Source organism: Microdochium trichocladiopsis, assembly GCF_020744255.1.
Source record: "Microdochium trichocladiopsis strain MPI-CAGE-CH-0230 chromosome Unknown B0I36scaffold_1, whole genome shotgun sequence".
Taxonomy (NCBI): domain Eukaryota; kingdom Fungi; phylum Ascomycota; class Sordariomycetes; order Xylariales; family Microdochiaceae; genus Microdochium; species Microdochium trichocladiopsis.
In genome coordinates this window covers 5,369,642-5,395,280 of record NW_025763544.1, presented here as the reverse complement: position 1 = coordinate 5,395,280, position 25,639 = coordinate 5,369,642, and the positions used below count along the sequence as shown (strand labels likewise).

Here is a 25,639-nt window from a genome sequence, read left to right as displayed (position 1 = left end):
TAATGGCCCGCCACCGCTTACTACTCTGCCATGGAAAGAAACATGTCCCCGACGCTAGACTCTGGCAAGGCTCGAGATTGGTCGGCATAAGAGCGCTGAGCGCTGTTGCAGGGCTTCAAGACGCTCAAGTTATTCGAATTCATAACGGCGTACTTCTTGTGAGGTGCTGATCACACAAGGGACATATTGTAGGGTCAACGCTGGTGTTTGTATCAGATGTTGTGTTGTATTCCAAATCAAGACACTTTTGAGCCACAGATGATGATCTGCTGGCTAATTCTATGCAAAGACACCGCCCAATGCTAATGATATGATGCCAAAATAATGGATCCGCTAAATGCCCAATGCCGTGGCAGCCAAGTGCCAGGATGCTGAGATGACGATTAAGAAAATGTGGTTGTGATGGTAAAAGCTGTCCGATGGGTCTGGCCTGCGCCATGTCCCACCATGGGGACTATGATGATGAGGGGTATCAAGTATTATGTAGAAAGGCCCTTTTACACGAGGGCAAGCAAGGAAAGACTTGAGAGAGGAAAGGCGACACCATGGTTCATCCTTTACATCACCGGCTTCTCAGCCTGGCTCTCGATGCGGACCAACACAGGAGCTCCGCGCAGCTGGGCGAGGAACTCGGCCGCCTCAGCCGCATACCTGCACTTGAGGCGGATGGACTTGCCGTACTTGTAGAACAGGAACGGGAAGGGCAAGCAGGCGACGCCAAGGAAGGCCGGGATCGAGCTGGCCCAGTGGATGCCGAGATTGGTGTACATGGTGCCGGTGAAGAGCGGGAACGCAGCGCCAAACAAGGAGCGAATGACGGCGTTGGCCGCGAGAGTCGAGGCAGCAAAGATGACGTCTGGTGAAGGAAGTGTTAGTATGCGTGCGTGATCACATGGGAATGGCTTCAATCAGCAGTGGAGACTTACAGGTATCAATCAGATAGTTCATCAAGCTGAGGAACAGGAGAACGAGGCCGGCGCCAAAGAAAGCAGTGCCGGTAATGCTGACCATAAAGTGAACCTCTGGGCCGTTGGTCCACGCGAACCAGAACATGCCAACGGGAAGGAGGACGGCACCAATGAGCGCAGGTGGGAGACGGGCCTCGGGAGGGGCAAGACCATCGTGGGCGTCAGAGATTTTGGCATATCTGCGGTTGTCCCAAATGGTGTAACCAACAGCAACCATCATGCCAACAGCAACGCCGAGGAAGGCCAAGCCACCAACACCGGGAGACCAGCCACGTCCCTGCTGGTAGACGATGGGGAAGGCAGCAAACAGCATGTAGAGAGTGCCGTACAGGATGGCCATGAACAGAGACAGGATCAGCACGATGGGCTCGCGGAAGAGCAGGACCCAGGGGCGAGCAAGCGCTGTCTTGAAAGTCTGCCCAATGGTCTTGACGGGCTTGCCAGCCTGGAGCTTGGAGATGTACTTCTTGCCAGTAATGGCAGAGAGCTTCTCGGCACGTCTCTGCAGGATGACAGGAGCGTAAGTCTCAGGCACGGTGAGGGAGATGATGATCCACATGACACCAGTGAAGGCGGCCATGAGGCCCTCGACCCAGCGCCAACCAGCGTCGACAGACAGGAAACCACCAGCGATGGGGCCGAGAGCAGGTCCCAGGAAAGGAGCGGCGGCAAAGATGGAAGTGGCAAGGCCACGCTGCGCCTGCGTGAAGGCATCGGCAATAAGACCACCAGAGTTGGTGAGGGGGGACGAGCCGATGGTGCCGGCGAAGAAACGCAGGATGATGAGGGTGTGGATGTTTGTAGCGCCAGCGGCACCGGCGTTGAAGGCAGTAAGCGCACCCATGGTGCCAATGAAGAGCCACTGGCGACCATAGATCTCCGACATGGGCGCCCAGATGAGAGGACCCAGAGCGAAACCAAGGACGAAGAGGCTGACACCGAGGATGATGACGGTGGTGCTGGCGTGAAACTCCATGACCAAGCTGGTGAAGGCGCCCGAGTAGGCGGAGGAGACAAACGTGACGGCGAGGACAGCCATGGCGTGGAGCATCATCCATGTCCACTTCTTCCAGTTGGGGAGAGCCATGGGATCCTTGGGGTCGTTGGGGATGAAGTCGACGAGGAAGGGGTTTTCCTCGGTGCCCTTACCAGGGAACTGGTATTCAATGACGGCGCGAGACATGCCGGCCTGGTCGAAGAGGCGGGAGAAGTAAGTCGAGTGGTCGTAGGCCACAAGAGACTCGACATCGCGCTGGTGCTGCTCCTCAGGCTCGGTGCGGGTGGCGGAGGAGGCGGAGGAGGCGGAAGATGACGAGCCGCTCCGGGTCGGGGCCGTCGAGGCGGCGGACGTGGACTGTGGTTGCTCGGCGGCCATGATTGTCATCGTCGGTGTCGTCGTCAAGGGGAGGAGAGTGACGATGGGGGGATGGCGTAGTCGAGGATGATGCAGATCAGTCAGAGGGGAGGACGGGAGCGGCCATGAGACCGACTAGGGGCCGGGAGGCTCCATGATATAGGCTTGGGGATCTGGCAACGGCGTGTGGACATTGCCTATCTCCACCGAGACTGTTCGAGTATATCGGAAGGGTCCGTTTCCTTGCCTCGGGGCGGGCCAGGCCAGGATTGGCGGGCAGAGCAGGGTGTGATGTTGGCTGGGCCGCCGCCTGATCGGGAAGTGACGCACTTAGAAATCAAGCCTGCATCGAGCCGGCGGAGCCTCCAATGCCCCGTGCTAAGTCCGCCACCGCCCGAGTGGCTGCCCGCCCGGGCAGGCAAAAGCTTTTGGTTTCCGCATCTTCTGACCCTGAGCTAGCGCAGGAAGCCTCTGTCGGAATTCGGCCACCCGGGCCCGTGCAGCAGGCAGAGTTGAGCCGCCTCGTTAAGGACGCGAATGCGAGATCGTGACGCAACCTCGGGCACCTCACCCGTCCGGCATTGCTTCCTCCCTTCCTTCTTTTCCCTTTTCGGTGCTTGTCCCACCAGCGCGGGATGACAAATGCAACGAGCCAACCCCTCCACCTCACAAGACCAGTTGACCTGCCGCCGACAGTTGACGTGTTGGGGTGTCGATGCTGGGTCTCGCAGGGGATGACAACGACAACAACAACTCCAGGCGGCAGCAATTTGTGGCGGCTCACTTCATGGGCTGGCCTGGCCTGGCACAGCATGGATGCGCAAATGGAACATTCCCCCATCCTGGGCAGGCACGCACCGCAGGCATCGAGCATGGCTCGCCGGGTTCCGCTCCCCGGCCCACTGCGGAACCCCTCGGACATTGGCACTGCTTCGGCGCTTGCACCTTCCATACGACGTCTGCACACTCCTTCCTCTGCTTCGCCCTCATTTGTGGCCTGGGCTTACACAGCACGAAGCAACAAGATACTTACTTGACCGAACTCCGTACTCATCAGGTAGCGTATTTCCGGTGCATGCACGACCAGATCGAATCTACGGCGGCCACAGCAGCTTCCTTGTTGCGTTGCGTTGGATGCGAGCTGCATCGCACCTCCTGCCACGCCGGCCAGTCTCTCGGCCCTTTGCCGCCGGCCCTCGCCCAGAATGAGAAACAGGTGGACCGCCATGGGGTTTCCAGGCTGAGCCACAGCAACCCAGGCGTGACTCGTTTCCAGCTGGTGCCAGATAGCGCTGCCGCCCTCCCTCAGGTTGGCCAGAGACCCCCACCAGCCAATCTGCTTCTCGGCCGTCCTCACTTGGGCAAGTGTGCTCGGGTTTGCCAGCCCGGGGTCTTCCCCAAACCCGATACCCGCCCGCCCTCCCTGCCAACCCTTGGGAAGGTTCTCCCACCTGGGGACCCGCTGACTCGTGGACCTGGCCCATTCGCAGTTTCTGACCCGGCATTTCTGACTCGGCCACCCTTCTCTCAATCCCGTCGTACACAATGGCCTGTCAGAACAATTAAACGCACCCTTTGCAGGGCCCTCCAAGCCACGCCGCCGCCAGCAAGCCCTGCCCGGCCCTTTGCCGCCTGGGTTTCGGCGCCCCCGGCTCTCCCAACCCCGATGCCCCCGTCTCTATCCCGTGCAGCATCCCATTGCTTCATGCCCGGTTTCCAGGCTCAATCTCACATACATACACACGTGCTGCAACCATGTTGCTGTCGAGCGGTTCTGACAAATGCACGCCATTACCAAGCACCGCGGGATCTCCATGCATCTGAGCCCGATCTTGGTAACCCCCTCAATACGGGATCCGATCTCTGCGGAGCAAAGCTCTGCTTAACTCCATCTGACAAGAGACTCAAAAAGTCTTTGGGTCCCATTGATCTTGTTTTCCATCAGTGGCCGCCGCCCGCAGAGCCGCCACGCCCCAATGGCACAAGGACCTGGCGTTCGAAACAGGGCCCGCCGTCAGACAAGACTTTTTTCCCGCAAGGGCCCGTCCACACCCGTTGCTCGCTCAGGCCAGCCATAGCATGGCATAATGCTACGCACCATGCCGACTCGGGAAAGAATTCGCCGTTGCCAAAAGGCCAAGGCCCGCCCGGCACTCACATGCCATTCCCTGTTTCGGGTGTTGCTTGATAACGGCCCGTGACTTTTCATGCGTTCCAGCACCCGGCCTGGGTTTCTCGCGTTTCGTTGCCACGTGCGTGCATCTTTTTGAGACCGGTTCCGTATTAGTCGCGGGCATCTTTGTGTACCTGCAAACCCCCCACGACTATGCAGGCGCTTGTCGTGGCTATCTATAGCGTGCACATGCAGCCGGCCCTCGTCGGCTCGTTCCATCAATGTGTGATGATGGCAGTCCTTCAGAAGGCCTAGAAGTTGGGCGCAGTGCCACCATCGGCTTTCAAACATCTTCAATCACGAAGGAGCCGTCTCATGATAGAAATGTAGAGATTTGATGCACCTCAGCACGCCGCCAACCCCTGGGTACCAGGTTCTTGCCCCCGCGCGTACCAGCTTCCTGCCTCCCCGGGGCCGTCCTCGCGACAACGGGAACAAGGGTACCACAAGGACTGTGCTTACAACTCATGGCTACCTAGGTACTGTTGCGTTCGCCCCCAAACCACGTCCATTGAAAGGCCTTCTTTGAGGCCATGGCGATCGTTTTGCTTGAAATGTAGACTTCAACGTATAGCAACATGCTTTGTCTTTGACACTGGCAATATTTCTGTCCCGGCACCCCAAGATCTTCCAATCATGCTAATTCGTGTATCCTCAACTACCACTGGACACACATCACTGATCAAACATCAGCCTTTCGCCCATCCTTGGTACGGTTGCTTCTCTCGAATCTCTCGCCGCGAGCAATAGCCTTCAGAAAATTCTTTTGTAGACTGACCCAACGTTTCGGGGCGGCCCCGTGGCATACAGCGATGACTGCGTCAGGACTCGGCATGCTCTTGAGCTGCGCAAGCTTTGGACTGGCCCCACGCGTCGCCCTGCTTTGGTTAATTGTATCATAGTAGAATCTGGCAATCTTCCCACAGCCGTAACTGCTGCTTTTTGGCAGCACATGAAGCAGTTCCCAAGATGGTTCTCGTTTTCGAATAGAGGACTCGAAGACTGCGTGAAACTCGATCTCAGAACCACTCCATCGAAGTCCTTTTACAGAGAAGCCCCAAAGTAGGAATTCGTCGGTACTGTACTTTGGATACCGATGTTTGAAGAGCCCAAGCTCGTCAACATCATACTTTTGAACCGTCGAACTTCGGGTACGGAGCGCGATCGGTCCTTCTGCGCGATCGATGATGGCTCCTTTGGCGCGAAGGTGTCCAGGCATGTCAATTTTAGCCCGGGTTGTGGCTTGCATGATGGCCTCAGTTGTTATAAGGCTCCTGGAGTCGGAAAATCGCCGGAATGCAAGAGCTTCCTCGTCTGATATCACCTTGCTGAATTCCCGACATTGTGACTGAAAGGCTTCATCTTGAAGTATGGCTGATGAGAACATGTCCAAGCTGTCATACCCAAAGGCTGAGTCGATGGAGATCGGTACAATGCTGTGCGTCAGGGTAGTCGGCTGCACAACCAACTGATCGGAAAGTCGGAGAAAGAGAGCCGCGCTCGGTAAGTCGAAGAAAGACGGGCTTCCAGTGGGAGAGGTAGTGGTTTCCTTGACACGTTTGAGCAAAGCGCCCATAGATTCAAGGACATTGCTCAACTGCGGGCGATAGTGGCGGCTATAAAACCACCCGTGATAGTACCGGACATCGACAATGATACTAAGACGCCTCAGGCTTTCACATTGACTAAGGAGCACGACGTGGTCCATGCAATATAGCCAGTCGTAATGGTAACGCAGACTGAAGCACCAACCCACTCCGTTCATTTTTATGTCGAGTGTGATTGCGCGGATGTTCCGTCGTCTCTGTGGTGTAATAGCTGCAAGATACCGAAGCAGCTCGGTTGCCTTGTTGAATCGAAAGGTGTTTACCCGATAGAAAATGGGGTGGAGGGTCAAGTCTTGTGATATGCTAAAGCATGTTTGCTCAAGTTGGGAGATTGTGAGAGGATCTCCAAAAGACCAGGGGTGCAACTCCGACTTCCCAGGAGCGATCTTGAACAAGCTGGATTTAGAGGCGCCCCAGCTAAACTTGAACGAGTACTTGGTGACCTGCTGCGGGACGATGTCCGTAGAATGAGTGAGAGCCAACTCGTAGATCATAATGCGAAGCTGCTCGTAAGGTTGTGATGTTAATTACGAAACACGCATATTGACCAATGTCAATGCAACGACTTACCTCCAGGGGAAGCTTCTTCAAGAAGAGACACGAGTCATAGTTACGACGTGTCATCTCCGCCATCGGATGGCCACCATCGCGGAGGAGGACGCTCATTTTTGCTGAACCCGAGTCATCTGAGGAGATGGTGATGTGGTTTGGCCTACAAGCTGGCGGTGGTGTTCAGATTTCCACGAGGCAGGCACAGACTTTGGTCGCATCGGCAAAAGAGAGTGCTGTCTCGTGGCTACAAAGGTCAGCGTTTGGCTCCAAAAGGCGCAGCCTGTACAAGCTGGTGCTTGATTTCAAGGATGAAAGCACATGGGCGGAAGAGGATGGCGTCCGTTGGGTGACTTACCACGATGAGTTTGCCGTGCTGGGATGTTTTGTCCTACCTGTGAGGCTGATCGGCGGCGTGATCCATCTTCGCATGTCCAAACGAAGGTCCTGCACCAGAAACTGGTTGAGAAAATGCCTGGAGTTCACTGTGAACGGCAGTCACGGCTCCCGGGCGAAGGAAGGCATTGGCCGAGCAGGAGCTGGCTTACACGGAAAGAGCGACTTGGTCCACAAAATGCTCGTCCTCGATGTGCACCGTGCCCATCACGACCGCGACTAAAAAGAGAGATGTCAGAGCTTGAAAAGATTCCAAGTTTGCATTTTAGTCATATTGCCTGTGATTGCTCAGAACCGTTCACGTCTACACCCGAATAGAAGTCAAAAGAGCAAGACCACAGACGAAGAAAGTACGCGGCAATCTGAAGTCGCATAGCCGCCTCGAACCCAGCAAGAAGAGTAGACCTGCACCACATATGCATAACAGCGCCATATCAAATCCTCGCGAAATGAAGCTGATACCAACAATCCCATGGCGAAGAAGGTTGTTTGGGCTTATACACACGCTGCCGTGAGCACAGTTGAAGTCATGGGGCCTGGCCTCTGATTGGCTTAACCAGGACCAAGTGGGTCGGCTTCAGCCCCTGCCCTGTCGAAAACTTCCATCATCAAGTCAAGCATGCTGCACGTCCAAGCTTCACAGCAGTGCCGGCTTTTCAAAATCACATTTCTAAGGGGTGGGAGTGCAGCTCAGATCGGTCAAGTGCCCGAAGATGTCGTTGTACCACGAGACAGCCGAGATCCTGTCTCAGCCGTCATCGACAGGCGGCAACCTCAAAACCCGCATCTTCAGCAACAAGTCCCTGAAGGCGCCCCAGCAGCAGATATATGCCCTCGCCCTCGAGTCCTGCAAATGGAGTGCAGTGCTCAAGGAGGTCATCGAAGCGGCCGACCTGCTACGGCATGAGCGCAAGGTACATGATTTGACTCACCTACATCCCACGATTTCATTTTGGACAGTGCATGCTAACCCGCTCGCGTAGCTCTCTCCGGTGCTGGCGTTGCTGCTCGTCCATGACTTCCTCATCTCAAAAGGTGGGATCGCTTTGCCTGCCACTCATGGACTCCGCGCCTCCATAGAGCGCCACAAGGCCCGCCTGAGCTCAGAACTCACCCGCGCCAGGATACGAAGGAGGGCCGCCAGCCTTGAGCAGCTCCGAGACCAGGTCACGGCTGAGTACCTGGAGGCCACGGGCGCATACCCCCGCTGGGTCCGGGTCAACACCATCAGGTCAACGCTTGAGGATCAGCTCGACACGACGTTCAAGAGCTTCAACAGGGTTCAAACCATCAAAGAGGTCACTTCCACTCCAGGTCGAAATCTATACCTCGATGCCCACGTCCCCAACCTCGTGGCCATTTCCCCAGCCTTCGAGGTCCACAAGACAGACGCGTACAAAAACGGCGAGATCATCTTGCAGGACAAGGCATCATGTTTCCCAGCATACCTCCTCGACCCCCTCATGGGCGACGTGATTGACTCGTGCTCAGCCCCAGGCAACAAGACGACCCACGTCGCAGCCATCGTCAACAGCCGTGTCGCCGAGGGCGAGGAGTGCATACAGAAAGTATTCGCGTTTGAGAAGGACAAGTACCGCTCACGCACGCTGGAGAAGATGGTCCGCATCGCAGGCGGCGACGGGATCGTGCGAATGAGCTTCGGGCAGGACTTTCTCAAGGTCGACCCGTTCTCGCCGCTCTACAACAACGTCACTTGTCTGCTGCTCGATCCGAGTTGTTCTGGCAGCGGCATCGTTGGCAGGGACAGCATGCCCACAGTACACCTGCCACAAAGTCCGAACGGCACTGCCAGCAAAAACAACAGCAAGCCATCCTCGAAACCACAAAACACACCACCTAGCACAGGCAATAATAAGAAGCGCAAGCGTGAAGAAAAGACCGACAGGATTTCCACGAAAGAAGCCGCCGCCCAGCAAGAAGTAGAGCAGCGCACCATGGTCGACGACGACGGCAAGGAGACCGTCATCTCGTCCGAACAGGAGCTCCAAAAGCGCCTCGAGTCTCTGTCTGGGTTCCAGCTCGTCCTGATCCTGCACGCGCTCGAGTTCCCCGCGGCCCGCCGCGTCACGTACTCGACGTGCTCCGTGCACCGCGAGGAGAACGAGGACGTGGTGCACAAGGTCCTGCAGTCTGAGGTCGCGCGGAGGCGCGGGTGGCGGGTTATGCGGCGCGACGAGCAAGTCATGGGGATGCGCGAGTGGCCTGTCCGCGGTGTCGAGACGGGCAACGCCAGCGGCAGCGGCCGGGGTGATACCGACAAGATCATCGCGGACGCGTGCATACGCTCCTATAAGGACGATGGGCATGGCGTGATGGGCTTCTTCGTGGCTGGGTTCGTCCGTGACGAGGACGGCGGAGAGGCGGAGGCGGCGAGCCTTGACGATGGCCCGTACGTACGTGACGACAATGGACGTATCGTACGGGATATGGCTGGCATGCCGACACTCAAGAGCAGCGAGGCCACCACCCAAGAGCTTCCAACGAGGGGGGCTAACGGGGAAAACAAGCCGCCATCTAGCAAGGCAGCAAATGCAGACCAAGCCAATGAGTCAAGCTCAGAAGACAGCAGCGATGGTAGCGACAGCGACACCAACGAGGAAGAGGGGGACGGCGAAGATGAAGAAGAGTGGACGGGTTTCGACTAGGATCGAGGAACACCATTCAACCACGGGAATCACTTGGACACGAACTGAGGCAAAGCATAGACTAGCAACGCAGAACAAAGACCAAGTCTTCACACACATCCCGCCTTGGAACTTACCCGAAGATCCCAGTCCGAAAGAGGGTATGAACAGGCCACAAGCTCCGACTCCAAAGCCTGTGATCTCAAGACGGAAAAATCACCTGGATACTGTTCAGATAGACCAGGACATCTTGTAGATATATCTCAACGAAGAAATGCCGGAATATATGCTGGTGCTCTTGATGAAGATCTGTCGATACACTTGCTCCATGGCACGCATCATGTGACGAGGTTCCGCGCTGGTTCCGTAATGATCTTGGCAATCTGGCAGCGTGAAACTCGAGCGACGTTATGCAGGCAGCTGGTCCATTCACCCCGTTTCTCGGGAAATATCAGACTGAAAACTTCCAGGTCTACTAAAGGCTGCGCAGGCGGAGGTAGAGGGAATTGCACATCATGGACCATTCACATATGAATCGAAAATGCCAAGGTACTGGAATGGCACCTCTTCAATATATTTGTTGTGAGCGAGACACATCGTGATCACTTCCACATGCCAGCGTCTGCACTTAAAAAAAGAGAGGATCATAAAGTCCTATATTTGTTCTGAACCATAAAGTGAGGTAGGCCAGGAAAGGTGGTTCCCTGGACCTCCTGAGTCATCATAAGCTTCAACTCTGCGCCGAACAGAAGGTAGTCCCCCTTGATATCCAATGATCCAAAACAACGTGTTTTATTCCTCTTATACTCCAGAAAATTGTGCAGGGGGTTGGCCTCCCAAATGTGAAGACGCCCCCTTCCCTAATTGTGAACAGAACCCCTTTGTCTAAAAAGTATGTGTACAAGAATGGTAAGATTGGCAACCCTCGACGGATCCTATGGCCTCAAAAGAAGGCGGGCCATTGAGACCGTCTGGGCCAGTGCGGGCACATCAGCCATTTAGCGGCGAGCGGCAAAGCCGTTGTGCTTGTGGCGGGCAATGTGGCCGTGCTGGGCGGCGCGACGCTGAGGAGCCTCGGTGGCAGTGACATACTCGGTGTAAGTCTGAGTCACCGTGACGATATCCCAAACAGTCGAGACGTACTCGTCCTCAGCAGGAGAGGGAGCAGCAGGGGTGGCGACGGCGGGCTCGCTCACGACTGGGTTCTCGACAAAGATCGGGGCGCTGGGCACATCGGCAGGGAGATCAGTGGCCACAGGAGCAGCAGAAGAAGAGGAAGAAGCAGCGGCAGGGGTTTTGGTGGAAGTAGGAAGCGGAGAGGCAGCGGCGGAGCTGCTGCCACTTCCCTGGGAACCACCACTGGAGCTGCCACCGCTGGAGCTGCCACCGTTGGAAGCACCGGCGCCAAAGGACCAGCCAGAAAGTGAGAGGTTGTTGGGAAGGGCGCTGAACTTCTGGAACAGGGAGGAAGTGAGGTAGTTGACCGGCTCGACAATCTGAGGCGCAATGTTGCAGCTGTTGTCGGTGCTGAGGCCGCCGGGAATCTGAGGGCAAGTGTCCATGCCGCGCGTGCCAGCGTCGCAAGTGTCGATGATGGCCTGGAGGGTGTTGGTGTCCCAGCCGGAGACGAAATCGGCGTGGGAGCTGAAGCCAGTTGTGTCACCGTTGGAGAAGACAAAGGGCTGGGTCTTGCCATCCTCAGTCCACTGGTCATCGAACTCGGGGGTGTTCCAGTAGACCTCGTAGAAGAGGTGGGGCACGTGGATGTAACCCTCAGGGCAGTCCATGTAGCCGTTGCCAGCATCCTTGGGCCAAGCCATGTTGTTCTTGTAGTCATCGAGGCCAGCCTTGGGGTTGTAGCAAGAGGGGAAGTGGAGATCCTGGCGGAGAGGCGAAGCATAACCGTTGCACTTCTTGGTGGGGAAGCCAACACCGGCGCCCTTGTTCTGGGGGTCCTGGATACCAGCAGTGCTGCCGTCTGATCCCGGAGGATAGGCGGGGACGTTGTAGTCCGAGGCAGGGCAAGTGAACTGGATGTTGTTGAAGCCAGGCTGGTCAGGGTTGAGCTGGACGCCTGAGCCAGCGGGAGGAGTGCGCTTGTCAGCGTCACCGACGAGGATCTTGAGGCCAGGAGGGAAGGCGACCAAGTCGTCGTGGGTCTTCTGGAAGAAGTAGTAGACGTTCATGTAGAACACCGGGACCTTCTGGTAGTTGCCGTCCTTGGCGAAGAAAAGCTGGGGGACCCAGTAGTTGCTGAAGTCGCGGGCGATCTTGGCAGTGGTGCACTTGCCGTTCTTGAGCAGCTGGTCGCCCTCGACGTTGAGAGAGAAGGCATCACCACCCTGGATCATGTGGTAGTGCTTCGAGGCAGTGCCGGGGTTGACAATGGGGTCCATGCGGCCCTCAGTCAGAGGCTTCTGGCCATTGAAGCGCAGGACAGCGAAGGTAGAGGAGTCGTGGGAAGCCGCGGCCACGGCGGCAAAGGTGCTGAGGATGCTGGCGGTCTTCATGATGAATGATCGTCAAAGGGTATCTTGGGCTGTCTATAGCAGAGAGAAGAGCTTATGCGTGAGGTGATACCAGAGCACCTGAAAGATGGGACAAGGCGAACTTTGTGCAATGGTGCAAGACACTGTTGTGTGCTGTTTCTTCTACCAGAGGAGAATAAAGAAGGTGGGTTTCCAGGTCGGCAGGAAGCAAGACTGCTTGGATGCTTTGGCTGGGAATAAAGACAGGACGGACTCGGCCGGCGGAGTGAGTGCTGAAGAGCGGCGGTTGAAGGAAGGAATGGTGAAGCAGCAAAGCCAAGTTGCGACTCCGGATCGAAGAAGAGCAGATGGTGGTATATAGGAACCCAGAAGGCGAGGGAAGTGCTGATCCCAGGAGGGAAACACGAGCAGAGATATAAACGAGTGGCGACAAAGCACCCACCAGCAAGGATCAACCCGACCCAGTCATTGCCCACCCGTCCCATGTAACTGCCTGCTAGAGCCGCAAAGACTGGTCTGGCTATGCGCGCGGGCCCGCCAGCAGGCCCGGGTCGAAAGCAGGAACCAGGGGCGGGTCAGGAACAGGAAACAACCTTACGAAGGGGGGAGGGGGGTGGACACTTGCTAGACTAGCACATGCATTCGTGGCGCCGATGATCCCCAGGGGTAGACTTGGCTGGCGGCGTGGAGTATTTGTCGCCTGCAGCCGAGAAGACGGCCACGGCTGGCTGTACCCCTCCCACCATTACGACAAGAGGCCAATCCGCTTCCTGCCTTCGATGCTGTGTTGATACCCTCTCGTCCTGAGCGAGTGACCGGCGGACATTAAAGAAGAGCCATGGTTGCCCTCCTTCTCTTTTGAATCCGCAGGCTTCACGCAAAGACCACAGTGACACAGCTGGTCATTGACATTGTCCAGCCATGCTCCGCACCCACGGACTATGTACTGTAAGATGCATTGTTTCTTCTGCCGTGCCCACTGAGGAGCCTTTCATGTTGGCAAGCTTGGCTGGAAGGGGTTGGCGGACCCGGATTGGCTGAGCTGCACAAGTCTGGTGCTTGAGAACAGACCAATGCAGGGGTAATCGGGCCAACACTGTCGTGCAAGCTTTGAGATTGGCTGCGCCCAGTTCTAGTCTGCTTCGGATGCGCTGACTTGTTCAGTCCAAGCTGAAGATGCGGCCTGAGTCGTTCAACCGCCCGATCCGGTCGCTTCCTGCACAAAGGCTGACCACGCATGCTAGCGCGCGGCCTCGTTCTTTTTCTCAATGGCCGGGCCCAGGAGGCGACTTTGTAACACCTAGTAAAGCTAGCATGACTTCTAGTCCGCAGTAGCCAAACCACGCCAGACTAACAAAGGGAGGCCACAGCCGTGTCGTCAAGTTTACGACCACACTGAAGTCGGCGGCTGCGCTGCTTAGTGGGGGATCAAGTGGGGACGGACACATCTGCCGGATCCTTCGTGGTTCCTTTGAGCCGCCACGTGTAAGCATTTAGTTGATGAGAAAGGTGAGCCGTGCAGCTGAGCATCGCGCGCTCGGACAGCCTGTCCACGTAGCCCTGCGTGCTGTGCCCGGTTGTCAAGCAATACCGCGGCCTACTATCGCTTAGATGGCCACGGCTGCCAGGTTTTCCCACATCGTATCCTGTCTTGTGCCGCGTCAGAGACCCCACGGCTTGGACCGAGTGGGGTTGGCCGTGACGAAAGCATTCCGGTCAGCCGCGCTCTCGATTTCGCAGGGGTAACCACCAGGGCTGTTGTCAACAGGCGATTTGGTAGTTGCTGACCCTGGCGGTGGAGCGGTGCTGGCTCTCCAGTCTTGGCTGCGCAGCACGCCCTCCACTTGCATGACGACGCAGACAAGTGGTAAATTTGAACCTGCGAGGACCCTCTGAAGCAAACAGAGCCCAGTTCGATCGAGAGTCCGACTAGTCGTCGTCATGCATGAGGCTGGCAACTCTGCCAGGCTCCGCCCGGATGGGGTTCTCTGGCGAGCCTGGGAGCTGCGCTGCTCCGTGCAGGCTGTACTCCGTTTTGGCATGGATGTGTGCAAGCGAAGCTGATGCCTCGAGGGTTGAATTGGCTGACCATGGTGTCACTGGCATGCCATACATAGTATAGGTCCGAGCGTCAGCACTGAGGATGTCGGCTGCAGGAAGACAAACTCGCAGCTGCAAATTGCAGTGCCCTTGATGATATTGTTCGGGGTTTCAAGTGTCTTTCGGGCAAGTGCACTTTGTGTGCCAAACGAGGCTTGGCGGCCTTGACTGAGTGAGCTAACATTGAGATGGCTTGGTTCACCGGCGCCTCATGCTGGGGCGGCTGGTCAGCTCGATAAGCACAAGCCTCATCCCTACAGCGAAATATGTTGCGGCTGAGGCCCCTCTAGGTTATGGCTTATGAGCAGGTCCAATGTTCTGTTGGCGGAGGACTATGTCGAAGCCGACACTGATGATCGCCGTGGCCGGCGTTGCAGAACGAAACGGCGAGGCAGAAGTTCATGGAACACAGACAGCGAAGGTGCGGGCGGACAGGAGGAATAGCACTAGGGCGGCCCCGGCAAGTTGATTGATGCAGGCATGTGGTAGGTCCGTCACGATGGCAGCTTGAGGTCTGACGCTGGAGTGCTTAACGAGGACAATGAGTATTGTCCGTGAGGACCAGGAGGTTCGAGCACTCGCTGCTGGGGGCTGGACCAGGACCAGGGCAGGGCCTGGGGTGGATGATGATGGCGGTGGCGGGAGTGGAAGGTTGGATGGAAGCTGGCAGGCTCGGCAGGCAGGGGCCGCCGAGGGTGGCAGGCGTGGTGAAACGCGCTACAGCAAGCCACAGTAGCCCCCACTCGCGCCACAGATCGCCTTCCGATTGGCGCGAGGGTCGGTCCCCTCTCTGGGCGTGCACTGACAGGAAACACGGCGGCTCATGTTTGTTCAGACCCTGGCCCTCTACTTGATTCGCCCTTTTGTTTCCCGTCAACGTGATTGCTTGCTTTTTGTTTTTTTGTTCGTGCGTAGTACAACGCAGCAGCAGTAGCCAATTACCAGCCGGGCTTTATGCACCCAACCACAACAAAGGCCATGCACAAACCGGCACAAACCGGCACAAACCTTGGTGTGCGAGGGGTGCAACCGTACCTTAAGGTTTACATTTAGGGCTATCGGCGTGATCGACAAGGTGCACAAGGGCACAATGGCGGGCCCCTTTAAAGTCTAACCCCGCCCGCCCATCCGCAGCCAGACCAGCCCGTCGGCGCCTGATAGACTTTCTGTTCATATCATCACAACCTCAAGGCAGGCTCCCGCAGGCCGCCGACACTTCCACTCACTTCAGACTTTGCCCATGCCCTCACTCCGACAGCACACATGCTGCCGCCTGCTGCGTCTGCAAACTGCAAGCTGCACAGAGGTGTGCCTGCGCCGAGCCGTGTACCTTGCATGCCCGGTGCCCAACCACTTTTCGTCTGGCTGTCGTGGCGCGAGTCGTGCTGCACCACGCCGACGGCCCCCCTTCATCCCGTTGTTCACAGCGTGCCAGCTGTCCAGGCACCCGTCGGCTAGACTTGACGTGTCGCGGGGGCCGGCCTGCAGTCCCTCCCGACGAGCGAGCCACTTGGGGCCCTGATCAACGAGACGGCCAGCAGCGCCGCGCTCGAATCCTGAACGGCCGCCCAATATCTAGGCGCCGGCCGTCGTTTTGACCAGAGACGATCCCATGTAATAGGCCATCCTGGCTCTATCCCATGACAATAGGCAAGTATTCTGCAGTACTGGCCCCAGAGGATACTTCGTGGCGCCCTTGTCTCGACATCTGACCCCACGATCGGGCCAGGTGATCCGGCCCAGACAACGACGGTGCAGTGTTGAAACTCTGGAGGCACGCGGCGGCAGAGCCGGGGCGGTCTTGCCGTGTGGCGTCCCACACCTTTGACGAGTCTCGCTGCGAGAACAATGGCGGCGGCCACACCATCGCGGAACGGCTGCAGGAACAACGACAAGAGCTACAGAGCCGCGACTCGGTGCTTCCAGCCTCCGCCAGCGACTGACGGGCAAGGCCCTTTGTAGACACGTAGCCAGCATCCGGGCGAGCAGAGGGACAGAAAACGTGATCTATGTGCTGTGCCCACAGATAGATTCTCACACCCGCACACACACTCCACCCCTTCACTCACTCTCCCTTTTGACACAAATGTCTCACTCTGCGCGTTCCCTGCGTTGCTACTGCTCTTTCGTCTCGAGCGCGGGTCCTGCGATCCCTTCCGTGAACATGGTTCTCTGCCTGACTGCCGACATGAAATTTTGATAGCCCACGTGCTGGAGTTTGACTGGCTTTTGTGACATGTTGCTGTCCTGCAAACCTCGTCGGCCATGTCGCACCGCAATCAAACGCCCATAACGCCCACAAAGCCTTGCCGTCGCTAGTTTTTCCCGGCGCATGTGCTTGTGTGGGTTTTTTCGGTGTGTATGTGCCTGACTTTTTTGACTTCCCGACGTTGGGCGATATTTATTTTTTTTGTCGATTTTTCTTTTCGTGCTTTCACTTTGGTTCTGCACACCACCACCACCACCACCACCGCTGGCGTGCCTGCAGATCCATGCAGGCACACACACACACCATCAGCCACCTTCCAAAAACGGTCCCACCCACCTTTTTGAGCAATCGAGATCATCTGAACAATCAAGAAGGAAAAATCCCAAACCAGACATCATCGGCACCCACCTGATCTGATCTGTCCACAGGTGGAAGAAAAGCGCTTATCCATTCCCGCTCCGAGCTTCCCCTCAATCCTCCTCCTATTCAGTCGCTCGTAACCCACACACACACACAGCGCCCCGATTCGCACAAAACTACACCCCTCCTCCACCCTTATGTAATGATTCATGAGATAGAGTAACCCGGATCATCCTGATGTATTGGAGGTGAGAAAAAAAAATTCATGGAAGAATGCCCAAACGCGTCCATTCCCGTCCAGGCCCTGAGACATTTTGCGCGGGAACGTAAGGCCAAGCTTTTTTTTTATATATAAAAAAGAGAAATTCCCTGGTGGGCTTTTCTTATAACTGTTTTCCTTTGTGTCCCGTTCCCGCGGATGCGTCCCAACGGGGTGGGATGTCGTCAGATACATGCCCTACCCTCGTTTTCAATTGTTATTGGAATGCAAGCTTGGGTCCAAATGCTCGTGGGGCCACTTGCCTCGTCACCTACCCAGGGGGAAGAGATGAGAAGGGGGGTGGTTCAAGAAGGGGAATGCCGCAATGGCTTGACCTGAATGTCTTGAACCATCCAGTCTTTTGACCACCTAATACTTGCTTGGATGTGCTGAAAGATCAAGGTACTTGGGTAATGCTGAAACGAAAGGTATCTGAAATATGTGCCCGCTCGAGGGATGTAGGTCGTGTGAAAGGGATTCGAGTCATCAAACGGGGGACGCCTCACCGGTAAAAAGACGACCTTCACGTGGTCGGATCAGGATCGGGATCAGGCTTTTGATAATCCCCTACTCGGTTTTTGCCGTCCCCCGAAACCGTGGATTTTTCTTGGTCCAGGTAAAGCATTGAGTACCTCAAAAGTCAAGGTTGTCCCTGCGAGATCGCCATGTTTGTTGTGTTACATGTATATATGCTCCGCTTGGCCCCAATGGCTCCTCGTGCTCCTCAAGGCCTTGCTTGGAGAAAAGCAGATTCCTTCCTCTAGTCCAATTTTCTCACCCAAAGACACGGCAGTTCAAAATCAAGGTCTCTGATGTTGCTGCAATCCAAGAATCCAGTTCACAACATATAGTCATCTATAAAACTCATACTTCGTCAATAAGAAGCTCTATATATACACACGCGCGCAAAGTCAAGTGCCAATCGAAAACAGACCCCAATAGGTCGGGTGCTGTGCTGTGCTGTGCTGATGCAAACGCAATGTGTGACGCCGATGCACAATGTCCAACAGTTCTTAAGAGAACAAAAAAAGAGAACCGGCTGGTCTAAGATGTATGCCGCTTTCACCAACCGACCATTTTCCTTTGCCAAGATGGAAATTCGCCCACGCGCGCAATGCAGAAAAATCAAACAGAGAAAGTTGAAAAAAAACCAAAAAACCCGAGCGCATCATCATCCGTCCGCGCAGAGGTCGTGTTACTGCCGTCTGGGCCGAGAGTGTGGAACTAGCCTTTCGACTTCCTCGCCGCCTTGCGGCTGGGCTTGACGGCTGGCGGCTCACTGTGGATGTGTCCAAGCTCATCAATCGCCATAGTGTTCGTCCAGTCCTGGCATCGGAACGTCTCAGGCTCCTCCTTCTTCTTGCTCGATGACTGCTCGGCCTTGGCAGACGACGTTGAGGAAGCAGCTGGCGCAGAGACTTGCACTGCCGGCTGGTTCTGATTCTTCCCGCGTGTCGCCATGCGCCGGCTGGACCTTGTCGCCGTCGCCTCCTCCTCCTTTTGCCTGGCGGCAGCGGCGGCGGCAGCTGCTTCTGCTTTCCTCTGCTCCTCCTCTTCTTGCGCCTTCTTGGCAGCTTGCGCCTCGGCTTCAGCCGCTGCTGCCGCCGCGGCTGCCTCTTCCCTTTGTTTTTCGATGCCTAGATATTTCAAGCGGTTCTTCATGCCGTCGACGATTTTGTCCTTGAAGGCCAAAATCTCCTTGCGCAGTTTGAGCTCGTTGTAGCCTCTTGGATCAAGCCAATTGAGCAGAGAATCAACCTCATCGGGCTCCGAGAAGTAACCCCACTGCCAGGCATTGTAGACGCTGGTCCGGCCTTCTTCCATCTTCTTCCTCTGCGGGACCGTCATCTTAAACTTGGCCTTGTACTCGGCCTGGTACTCTGGGAGTAAATCGATGTATCCCTCGCGCTCCATATCGTCAGGCCCTTGAACCCAGATGCAGCCGCTCGCATAGCCCGCGTGCGCCGTCGAGCTGTTGGGCAGCCCGGCGTACGGCATGCCGTTGCGCTCGAACCAGTAGTACCGGTTCCAGAAGCGGTCCTTGCCCAGGACTCTCGTCCGGCCACAGTCCGCCTCGCGCAGATCGTTCTCAAGCACTGCGACTTCCTCCTCGCATTTCTTGATGAATTCTTCCTTCTTCTGAATGTCCTTGAGGACCTTGAGAAACTGCTTCGACTGCTTGGGCACTTTGGCGGCCAGCTCGGCCTCGCGTTTCCGCTCGAGCTCTTCGCGCTTGCGCTGCCTCTCAGCAGCGCGGTCGCCACCTCTCCTCCGCTTGCGGCGAGCTGCCGACGCGTCATCGCTGTCGCCCTCTTCGCTGGGTTCGTCGAGAGTAGTGTCAGCATCCGCCATACTGACGTCGCCATTCGTTTTGGATTCTTCCTCTTCAGCAGGAGGCGATGGGGGTAGGTTGTCTGGAAGCAGAGCTTTGTGCTCCTCGTTGAGGGCCTTGAGTTCCTCCATGCTGGAATGAGAGTCATATTAGTCGAATCCTCAGCGATAGCACACATGGGGCTTTCTACAGGAAATACGTACGCCTGCTTCTTGTTCCGCTGCCATTCTATCCTCTCCTTGCGGTACCCAGTCATAGTCTCGGCGCACTCCTCCATGTAATTGCGCATCGCCTTTGTCCCTGAGGTCAACATGCAAATCATCTGCAGGGCAGACACCCTGTCGTTTAGGTTGAGCTCGCCATAGTGTTGCCGCACAGTCTCTTGCGTGGGATCCACATCGGCCGGTACGAGCTGCTCCAGAAGGTGTTCACAGGCTTCGGCGTGCCGGTCATCTTTGGATAGCTGATAGAGCAGTCCCACCATAATGAGCTCCCACCCTCCATCTTGGAAGTTGCGCTTAGAGAGCTGTTCGACCCAGTCAAACTCGGCGAGGGCATCTACCGCGCGGTGCTTGATCGTGGGCTCGGGTGTCTCCTCCTTCTCGAAGGAGGCTGCAATCTCTGCCTGCAGTCGCTCAGCTTCCTGCTTAGCTAGGCTGCTCCTAGTCGCGCGCGCAGCAGGCTTCGGCTTCGGCTCCGGCTCGGGAGAGGGCTCTACTTCCTCCTCTTCCTCTTCGTCGTCCTCGTCATCCTCTTCGTCCTCGAGCTCGGGCAGATCGACCTGCAGCTCCGCGCCGTCCTTCTCCGCAGTCACGAGTTGCTTGAGTACCGCGCAATGAATCTCGTCGAACAGCTGGCACGGCGTCTCGGGCTTGGCAATCTCCATGCCTTGCACGAAATCGTCGAATGTGAATGAGTCGAGCTTGAAGATTTCGCAATAGACATTCAGGGTATCCCACGTCTCCAACAGAGGTCCCATGGATTTCATCAGGATCTTGTCGTTGCGCTCGCCATTATCGACAACACCTTCTGGTGGATCGCTGCACAGGAACTTGAGCGCTGGTCGGACATAGTCATCACGAGGCTCCAGCTGCAAGTCTTCGATCGGATATTTCGGCAACGGCGGGGGTGGTGGTGGTGTTGGCTGTCGGTACACGGGCGTGGGGACTGGCGGAGGAATGTTTTGTCGGAATGATCCGGGAAATTGAAATGGGTTCGAACCTGTCGGTACAGGAGACTGGTCGTCGTCGTTCAGTAGGCTTGGGCCACCAATAACGTGCGGTCCAGCGGGTGCCTGATAGTGTTGATGTGCTTTGCCCGCTTTGTGGCTTTTGGGCGCAGGCTTCAATTCTGGCAGGCGGGCCGGGCCGAAGTTGTGGAAAGGTCCGCCAACCGCACTCACGTCATGCATGCCGTTGATCTGGCCGTTAGCTGGCTGCATCCCCTTCTTCTGCAGCTGGTGTTGTTTCCGCTCGAGAAGCTTATTGTCGTAGCGCAAATGCGGCGGGACTCTGGTGTCGATGTGGTACTTGGCTGCGACATCGTGCTTCACAAGCCAGGGCGCGCCCGTCCAGGCCTCGCGAGTGACCGTCTTTTTGATGAAGGAACGGAGTACCTGCTTGGTGAAAACCTTTCGTTCCCGGTAAATGTGCAGATCGTCGACCACAGCCTCCTCTCCCGGTTTGCCGTCTATGCTGGTGAAATACCGCGAGTATGGCTGGGTGATTGTGCCGTCCGGTAACACCTTGCTGCCCATTCTTGACTTGTCGCGTACGATGCCTGTGCACCGCTTGCCGCTGACTAGCTCGATTGTGACCGCCTCGCCCGGGTAGTAGTCGTGTCGGAACTCGTCATAAATCGTGTCGACTAGCGCATCGATTCGGGATATCGTTTGAAATTGGACGCGTCGCAACACGGGGCCTTTGAGGGCTTCGGGAAAAGCCTGGTCGACTTCTTGAGCACCAGTAAGCTGGTGACGAGGTCTTTGTTAGTCGCCGCGCGCTAGTGGTTGAGGCCCTTTACCTGTACTCGAGGCCTCTGTTGAATAACTCACCTCGCTCTTCAGAGCATCGAAGAAACTCTGGCCGGAATGGCCGGTGATTTCGCAAATGAAGCGAGGCTAAGGTGGCCGGTGTTAGTAAGTCCTCGGCGGCGTCACAGGCAAGGAGGACTTCAGGCAAACGAACCTGGTTATAAAAGTCCATGCTGCAACCCAAGTCAGCTTTGACGTTCCCAATTCGTGGTGGGACAAGCCACTTACCGGTGGAGGTAGTCCTCATAGTTGACAAAGATCTCGCCCGTTTGGGGAATATGCCAAACCTGTGTAACCGCGTGTCAGCAGGGCGAGTGATGCTCGGGCTCGGACACTGCGGCGTTGTGGTGCCGGTGTGATGCAAAAAACCAGAGAGGAGAAAGGGCGACTCACATCTTGCTCTTCGTCCTCTACCTGTGGTGGTTGCAAGAACCGCACCGGCTTGCGTTTGAAGAGTACCTGTGGAGTGGATGAGCATTCAAGGGTTGCGCTTTCTCTTTTGGCGTGGCGGATGGTCGAACGTACCATGGTCGGAATTGTACAGGTGGTGGCATAGGCTACGTCGAGATTGTGCGTGTTGACACGGCCAGGTCGCGAAAGAGGGGATCTGCAGGGTCGGGTTGTGGTAGTGTCAGCCGTCTACCTAGCCGGGTTTGCGTGTGGTGCAGGTCCGTAGTCCGAGGTACTCTGCAGGTCGAGAGCCGCTTAGAAAAGAGCCTCGGGCGTGCCACAGAGGCTGCGGACTGGCGTTTGAGCGATGCGCGGGAGCGGACGACGCGACTTTGCAGGGCGGTGGAGCAGCGACGAGGAAAACGGCGTGGCGGTCGGCGGGAGCGGTTGGAGCCCTGACATGGAGTTGCGACGGCACTTACACAGAAATGCTTGCAGACGCGCCTGGCGGGGACAGAGACGCGTCGGAGGCTTGTCCGGAGCGGCGCAGGGGAGCCGGGGCGGGCGAGGTGGTGATGGTAGACGCGCTGGAGCGGTTGGCGAGTGGTTTGTTGTTCCTGGAGAGCCAGGAGGAGAAGAAGGACGAGGAGTCGAGGCAGAGACCAGAGCAGGAGAGTCATGCCGGGCGTGGAGCTGCAAAGTCTCGAGTTGTATGCTGCCGCCGGTGGCTCGGCCGCTGCTGCTGATTGGCTGGCCCAGCCTGACCTCCCGGGATCCAGAGTGGGTCCGCACCCGCTGCCTTCGCCCGCTGTCCTCGCCCGGATCTCTCCTCCTCCTCGACGCGCCTCCGGACGGCCGCCGCTCCTGCCGCTCCCTTCACCACCACACAAAACCCCACAATCGGGTACTCGTTGGATGCGGCTTGAGCAGCACTACCAGGCAGACCCGTCAAGGTACAAAGTTGACAAGTGCATCGCGTCCAAGGTCCTATATATCGTCGTACGGCTCCGGAAACCCTGCCAGTGCACCCCCAGGCTCCATGACGGCACATATCCACCAGCCATCAGCATCCAAGAAACCTTGCGTTCCAACTCGCAATCTACACTCATGAAGCCCCTCTGTCCCAGGAATATTTGTGTGTGAATGAAGGACGAGCGGCGGTTTTGTCCAAGTTCTCTTTGGCAGCACTTCCGTGCACGCCTCGAACGGATATTGCACCGTCCTCCTCATCACCCCGAAGCTAAGGTGATGACCACGCGAACATAATCGACACCAATTTTCCACTTGCCTCCACGATTCATACGTCACTTTCAAGACAGCTCTCAATCCGCATCAACACATCTGTGTAGGGCTGGAGTTTCATGTATCGTACAACTCGACTACTTGTCCATGTCTATGTTTTCTGGCTGATTTTACAGTAGGTTACCGCTCTTTCAAGGAAAACACCACGCCTGTTTTCGAGGGCCTATGAAGTGACATAAACAGACAGGAGACCAATCCAGCTGCCCACGACCCCAATAGCCGAGTAAGAACTGATGAACATGAGCGGCAGAAACTCGTACCGCTTGCCAAAGATGACTGGATGCAGTAGCGAGCAGTAGACCATCAGCGGAATGCTCACCGCAATGTATATGATGGTGAGACGATCAAAGAGGAAAAACCTGGGGCGGTTTGAGAGGGGTGCCAAGCGGTCAAATGTCAACAGGAAGAGTACAAGCCACAATATGGTGTACACGACCTTGATGGGAAACTCTGCTGGGGTAAAGAGAAGTGGGAACAAGGAGACATGACCAGCTACCGCAAGGGGCCGAAACGCGCTCAGGTAGCGTTTGTCCTTGAGAGCAATCAGACTGAAAGGAATGATGATGAGGAGGATAGCCTTCTCGTGCACGTGCCAGCTGAACAGGAAGAAAGCATAGGCCGAGAGAGTAACTCCGCCAATAAAACCTTCCCAAGTTGGCTTCTGGAAGAGCTTGACTAGCGGCGCAAAGGAGAAGATGACAGCGAGCAGAGTGCAAATTCCCTGCGTAATCTCCGGGAGGACAGCGAAAGCTGTATCCCCAATGAGACCTCTGGTGCCACTTTGGAGCGCTTCTGGTTTTAGTGAGAGCCCAAGCTTTGGCGCAACTATGATCAACATGTTAGCAGATCGTCGGCTTCAGCTGAGAGCATAGTGACATACCAATAATGAGCACACGGTCCATGAAAGAGTACATGGCCCAGACGTTGGGTGCCCAATATGCGTGGCAGAGCCCGCGGCTGAATGGGAAGAGCCGGCTCAGTATTTGAGGAATCTGACCCCAATAGATGAAAGGCCCAAATGCTGCCCCAAACACAACCAGGAGGCCAACGCCTAGCTTGACACAGTTTGCAAACTGAATGCGAAAGATAGACTTTGGCGAAAGACAGTACGTCCGAAGCAGCCAGACGAAATACGCCGGTGCAAGGTAGAGATAGATGTGCTTTATGCACAACAGTGCTGCAAAAAGGAGACCACTCGGGAGGAGTCCGGATCTATGGCGAGCGAGGACCAGCGAAGCGATCAGAATCCCGTACATGGCCCCGTTGTACTGGAAGTGAATATGGTCGATGATGAGGAGCCCTGGGGAAAGTAGGATCGAAATGGCGGCAGCCTGCGCTGTACGCTTGGAGAGGCCATGAGCCGAATCGACATAGCTAGTGCAGGCATTAGGAAACCGCGTCGAAATAGAAACCGGAGGGCAGCGGGGAAGACTCACAGCTGGAGAGCATACACAAGGATCAGCTCTGTGAAGATGACGGTCGCTCTCTGGAAATAGATGGTCTGCCAGCTGTCATAGCCAAGATTGTAGAGCCTCAACATGGCAGGGTCAACGAGCTTGGCCACCTGGGCCATGGTCCATTCGAAATAGGCGAAGAAGGGTGGGTAGTCCAGCGTCCATTCTGAAGTCTTTTCGTAGTACCACTGCCATGGAGGCAAGCTGTGGGTAATTGCCAGCCAGTTGCGGTGCACTTCAAAGTCGGTGGATTTACTGAAGGAGAAGTCAGCCTTTCGCACATGTGAAAGCGGACAAGATTGTGGTGTGCTTGGACCAAAGCCGTCTGCCAGACACGAAGAGAGGGATGGTACGCACTATGCAGGTAGCAGCAGGACCTTGAGCGCAGTTGCGACAACGGCGCACTGCGCGATTGAGGGATAGATCTCAGTCATTGGCCGCGAAAACTCATTGGCCACCGGGGGTAAGGGGGGAGCGACGATTCTCGAGTCACTCAAGAAAGTGAGTGGCTGCTGACAACATGAGCTCAAAGTCGCTCGGTACGCTCTGGCCCGGCTGTACAGTTCTGTTGCGGCTGGTGATTGTGAGATTGCCCAGGTGGCATCAGCGGATGTCAATTCAGACGATGGATGGATGGTGGCTGTTGCTTGCTCGTGCGCGACACTAACGACAGTGCTGACAATATACACAGACTGTGTGTTCAGACTGTGTTTCCATCACAGAAGCTCCACACTCCTGCCACAGGCCATGCCAACGCTACGTATGAGGGGCACATTGGGGGAGAACTGTTCGGTTCCTCCTGAGCTTCGTCGCACTGCTGGTGGTTTAGCACTGCCTGAGGCCATGGGATGTGTCCCCCTTTTTATTCTTCTTAATAGCATCCGTCCCATGCGCCGCCGCGTTTTAGGGACACCCTGCGTGTAGGCAGCATTGCTTAGAGCTCAAAGCGCGTTTGTGATGATGGGCTGTCAACGAACTGCCTAACCCCGGGCCACCCCACTCCGAGACGCCGCATCGGGT

At 56.3% G+C, this 25,639-nt stretch overlaps 6 protein-coding genes across 6 annotated transcripts; 1 reads left to right on the top strand and 5 right to left on the bottom strand.

The window, feature by feature from the left end:
- Positions 1 to 557: 557 nt before the first annotated feature.
- B0I36DRAFT_234306 (major facilitator superfamily transporter) lies at positions 558 to 2,343 on the bottom strand (the record flags this gene model as incomplete). The annotated part of the gene is made up of 2 exons (XM_046149295.1): positions 558 to 856; positions 927 to 2,343. The coding sequence occupies 2 exons, from the start codon at positions 2,341 to 2,343 to the stop codon at positions 558 to 560; spliced, it is 1,716 nt and encodes a 571-aa protein (XP_046019381.1).
- A 2,834-nt stretch (positions 2,344 to 5,177) lies between these two features.
- B0I36DRAFT_392245 (uncharacterized protein) lies at positions 5,178 to 7,075 on the bottom strand (the record flags this gene model as incomplete). The annotated part of the gene is made up of 3 exons (XM_046161430.1): positions 5,178 to 6,605; positions 6,673 to 6,814; positions 7,047 to 7,075. The coding sequence occupies 3 exons, from the start codon at positions 7,073 to 7,075 to the stop codon at positions 5,178 to 5,180; spliced, it is 1,599 nt and encodes a 532-aa protein (XP_046019380.1).
- A 606-nt stretch (positions 7,076 to 7,681) lies between these two features.
- Positions 7,682 to 10,001, top strand: B0I36DRAFT_282194 (NOL1/NOP2/sun domain protein). The gene is made up of 2 exons (XM_046151504.1): positions 7,682 to 7,961; positions 8,031 to 10,001. The coding sequence occupies exons 1-2, from the start codon at positions 7,761 to 7,763 to the stop codon at positions 9,711 to 9,713; spliced, it is 1,884 nt and encodes a 627-aa protein (XP_046019379.1). The 5' UTR covers positions 7,682 to 7,760; the 3' UTR covers positions 9,714 to 10,001.
- A 520-nt stretch (positions 10,002 to 10,521) lies between these two features.
- Positions 10,522 to 12,451, bottom strand: B0I36DRAFT_21971 (uncharacterized protein). The gene is made up of 2 exons (XM_046149016.1): positions 11,092 to 12,451; positions 10,522 to 10,765 (listed from the first exon to the last, which is right to left on the bottom strand). Exons 1-2 carry the CDS (start codon positions 12,200 to 12,202, stop codon positions 10,683 to 10,685), a joined length of 1,194 nt encoding a protein of 397 aa, XP_046019378.1. The 5' UTR covers positions 12,203 to 12,451; the 3' UTR covers positions 10,522 to 10,682.
- Positions 12,452 to 17,927: 5,476 nt separating this feature from the next.
- Positions 17,928 to 22,115, bottom strand: B0I36DRAFT_21938 (uncharacterized protein). Its single transcript, XM_046149013.1, has 7 exons — positions 21,999 to 22,115; positions 21,867 to 21,932; positions 21,702 to 21,760; positions 21,628 to 21,646; positions 21,495 to 21,560; positions 19,645 to 21,410; positions 17,928 to 19,573 (listed from the first exon to the last, which is right to left on the bottom strand). Exons 1-7 carry the CDS (start codon positions 21,999 to 22,001, stop codon positions 18,334 to 18,336), a joined length of 3,219 nt encoding a protein of 1,072 aa, XP_046019377.1. The 5' UTR covers positions 22,002 to 22,115; the 3' UTR covers positions 17,928 to 18,333.
- A 1,213-nt stretch (positions 22,116 to 23,328) lies between these two features.
- B0I36DRAFT_234873 (glycosyltransferase family 57 protein) lies at positions 23,329 to 25,053 on the bottom strand (the record flags this gene model as incomplete). Its single annotated transcript, XM_046149349.1, has 4 exons — positions 23,329 to 23,990; positions 24,046 to 24,539; positions 24,602 to 24,874; positions 24,977 to 25,053. 4 exons carry the CDS (start codon positions 25,051 to 25,053, stop codon positions 23,329 to 23,331), a joined length of 1,506 nt encoding a protein of 501 aa, XP_046019376.1.
- Between the last annotated feature and the right edge of the window lie 586 nt (positions 25,054 to 25,639).

Coding starts and splice junctions, on each gene's coding strand:
- B0I36DRAFT_282194 (XM_046151504.1), top strand. CDS start 7,761: ATGTCGTTGTACCACGAGACAGCCGAGATCCTGTCTCAGCCGTCATCG. Junction 7,962..8,030: donor TGCTACGGCATGAGCGCAAG/GTACATGATTTG, acceptor CCGCTCGCGTAG/CTCTCTCCGGTGCTGGCGTT.
- B0I36DRAFT_21971 (XM_046149016.1), bottom strand. CDS start 12,202: ATGAAGACCGCCAGCATCCTCAGCACCTTTGCCGCCGTGGCCGCGGCT. Junction 10,766..11,091: donor TGGCTGGTCCTTTGGCGCCG/GTGCTTCCAACG, acceptor ACTGCCACCGAG/GCTCCTCAGCGTCGCGCCGC.
- B0I36DRAFT_21938 (XM_046149013.1), bottom strand. Junction 21,411..21,494: donor TCGATGCTCTGAAGAGCGAG/GTGAGTTATTCA, acceptor CCTCGTCACCAG/CTTACTGGTGCTCAAGAAGT. Junction 19,574..19,644: donor CAGCGGAACAAGAAGCAGGC/GTACGTATTTCC, acceptor CTCTCATTCCAG/CATGGAGGAACTCAAGGCCC.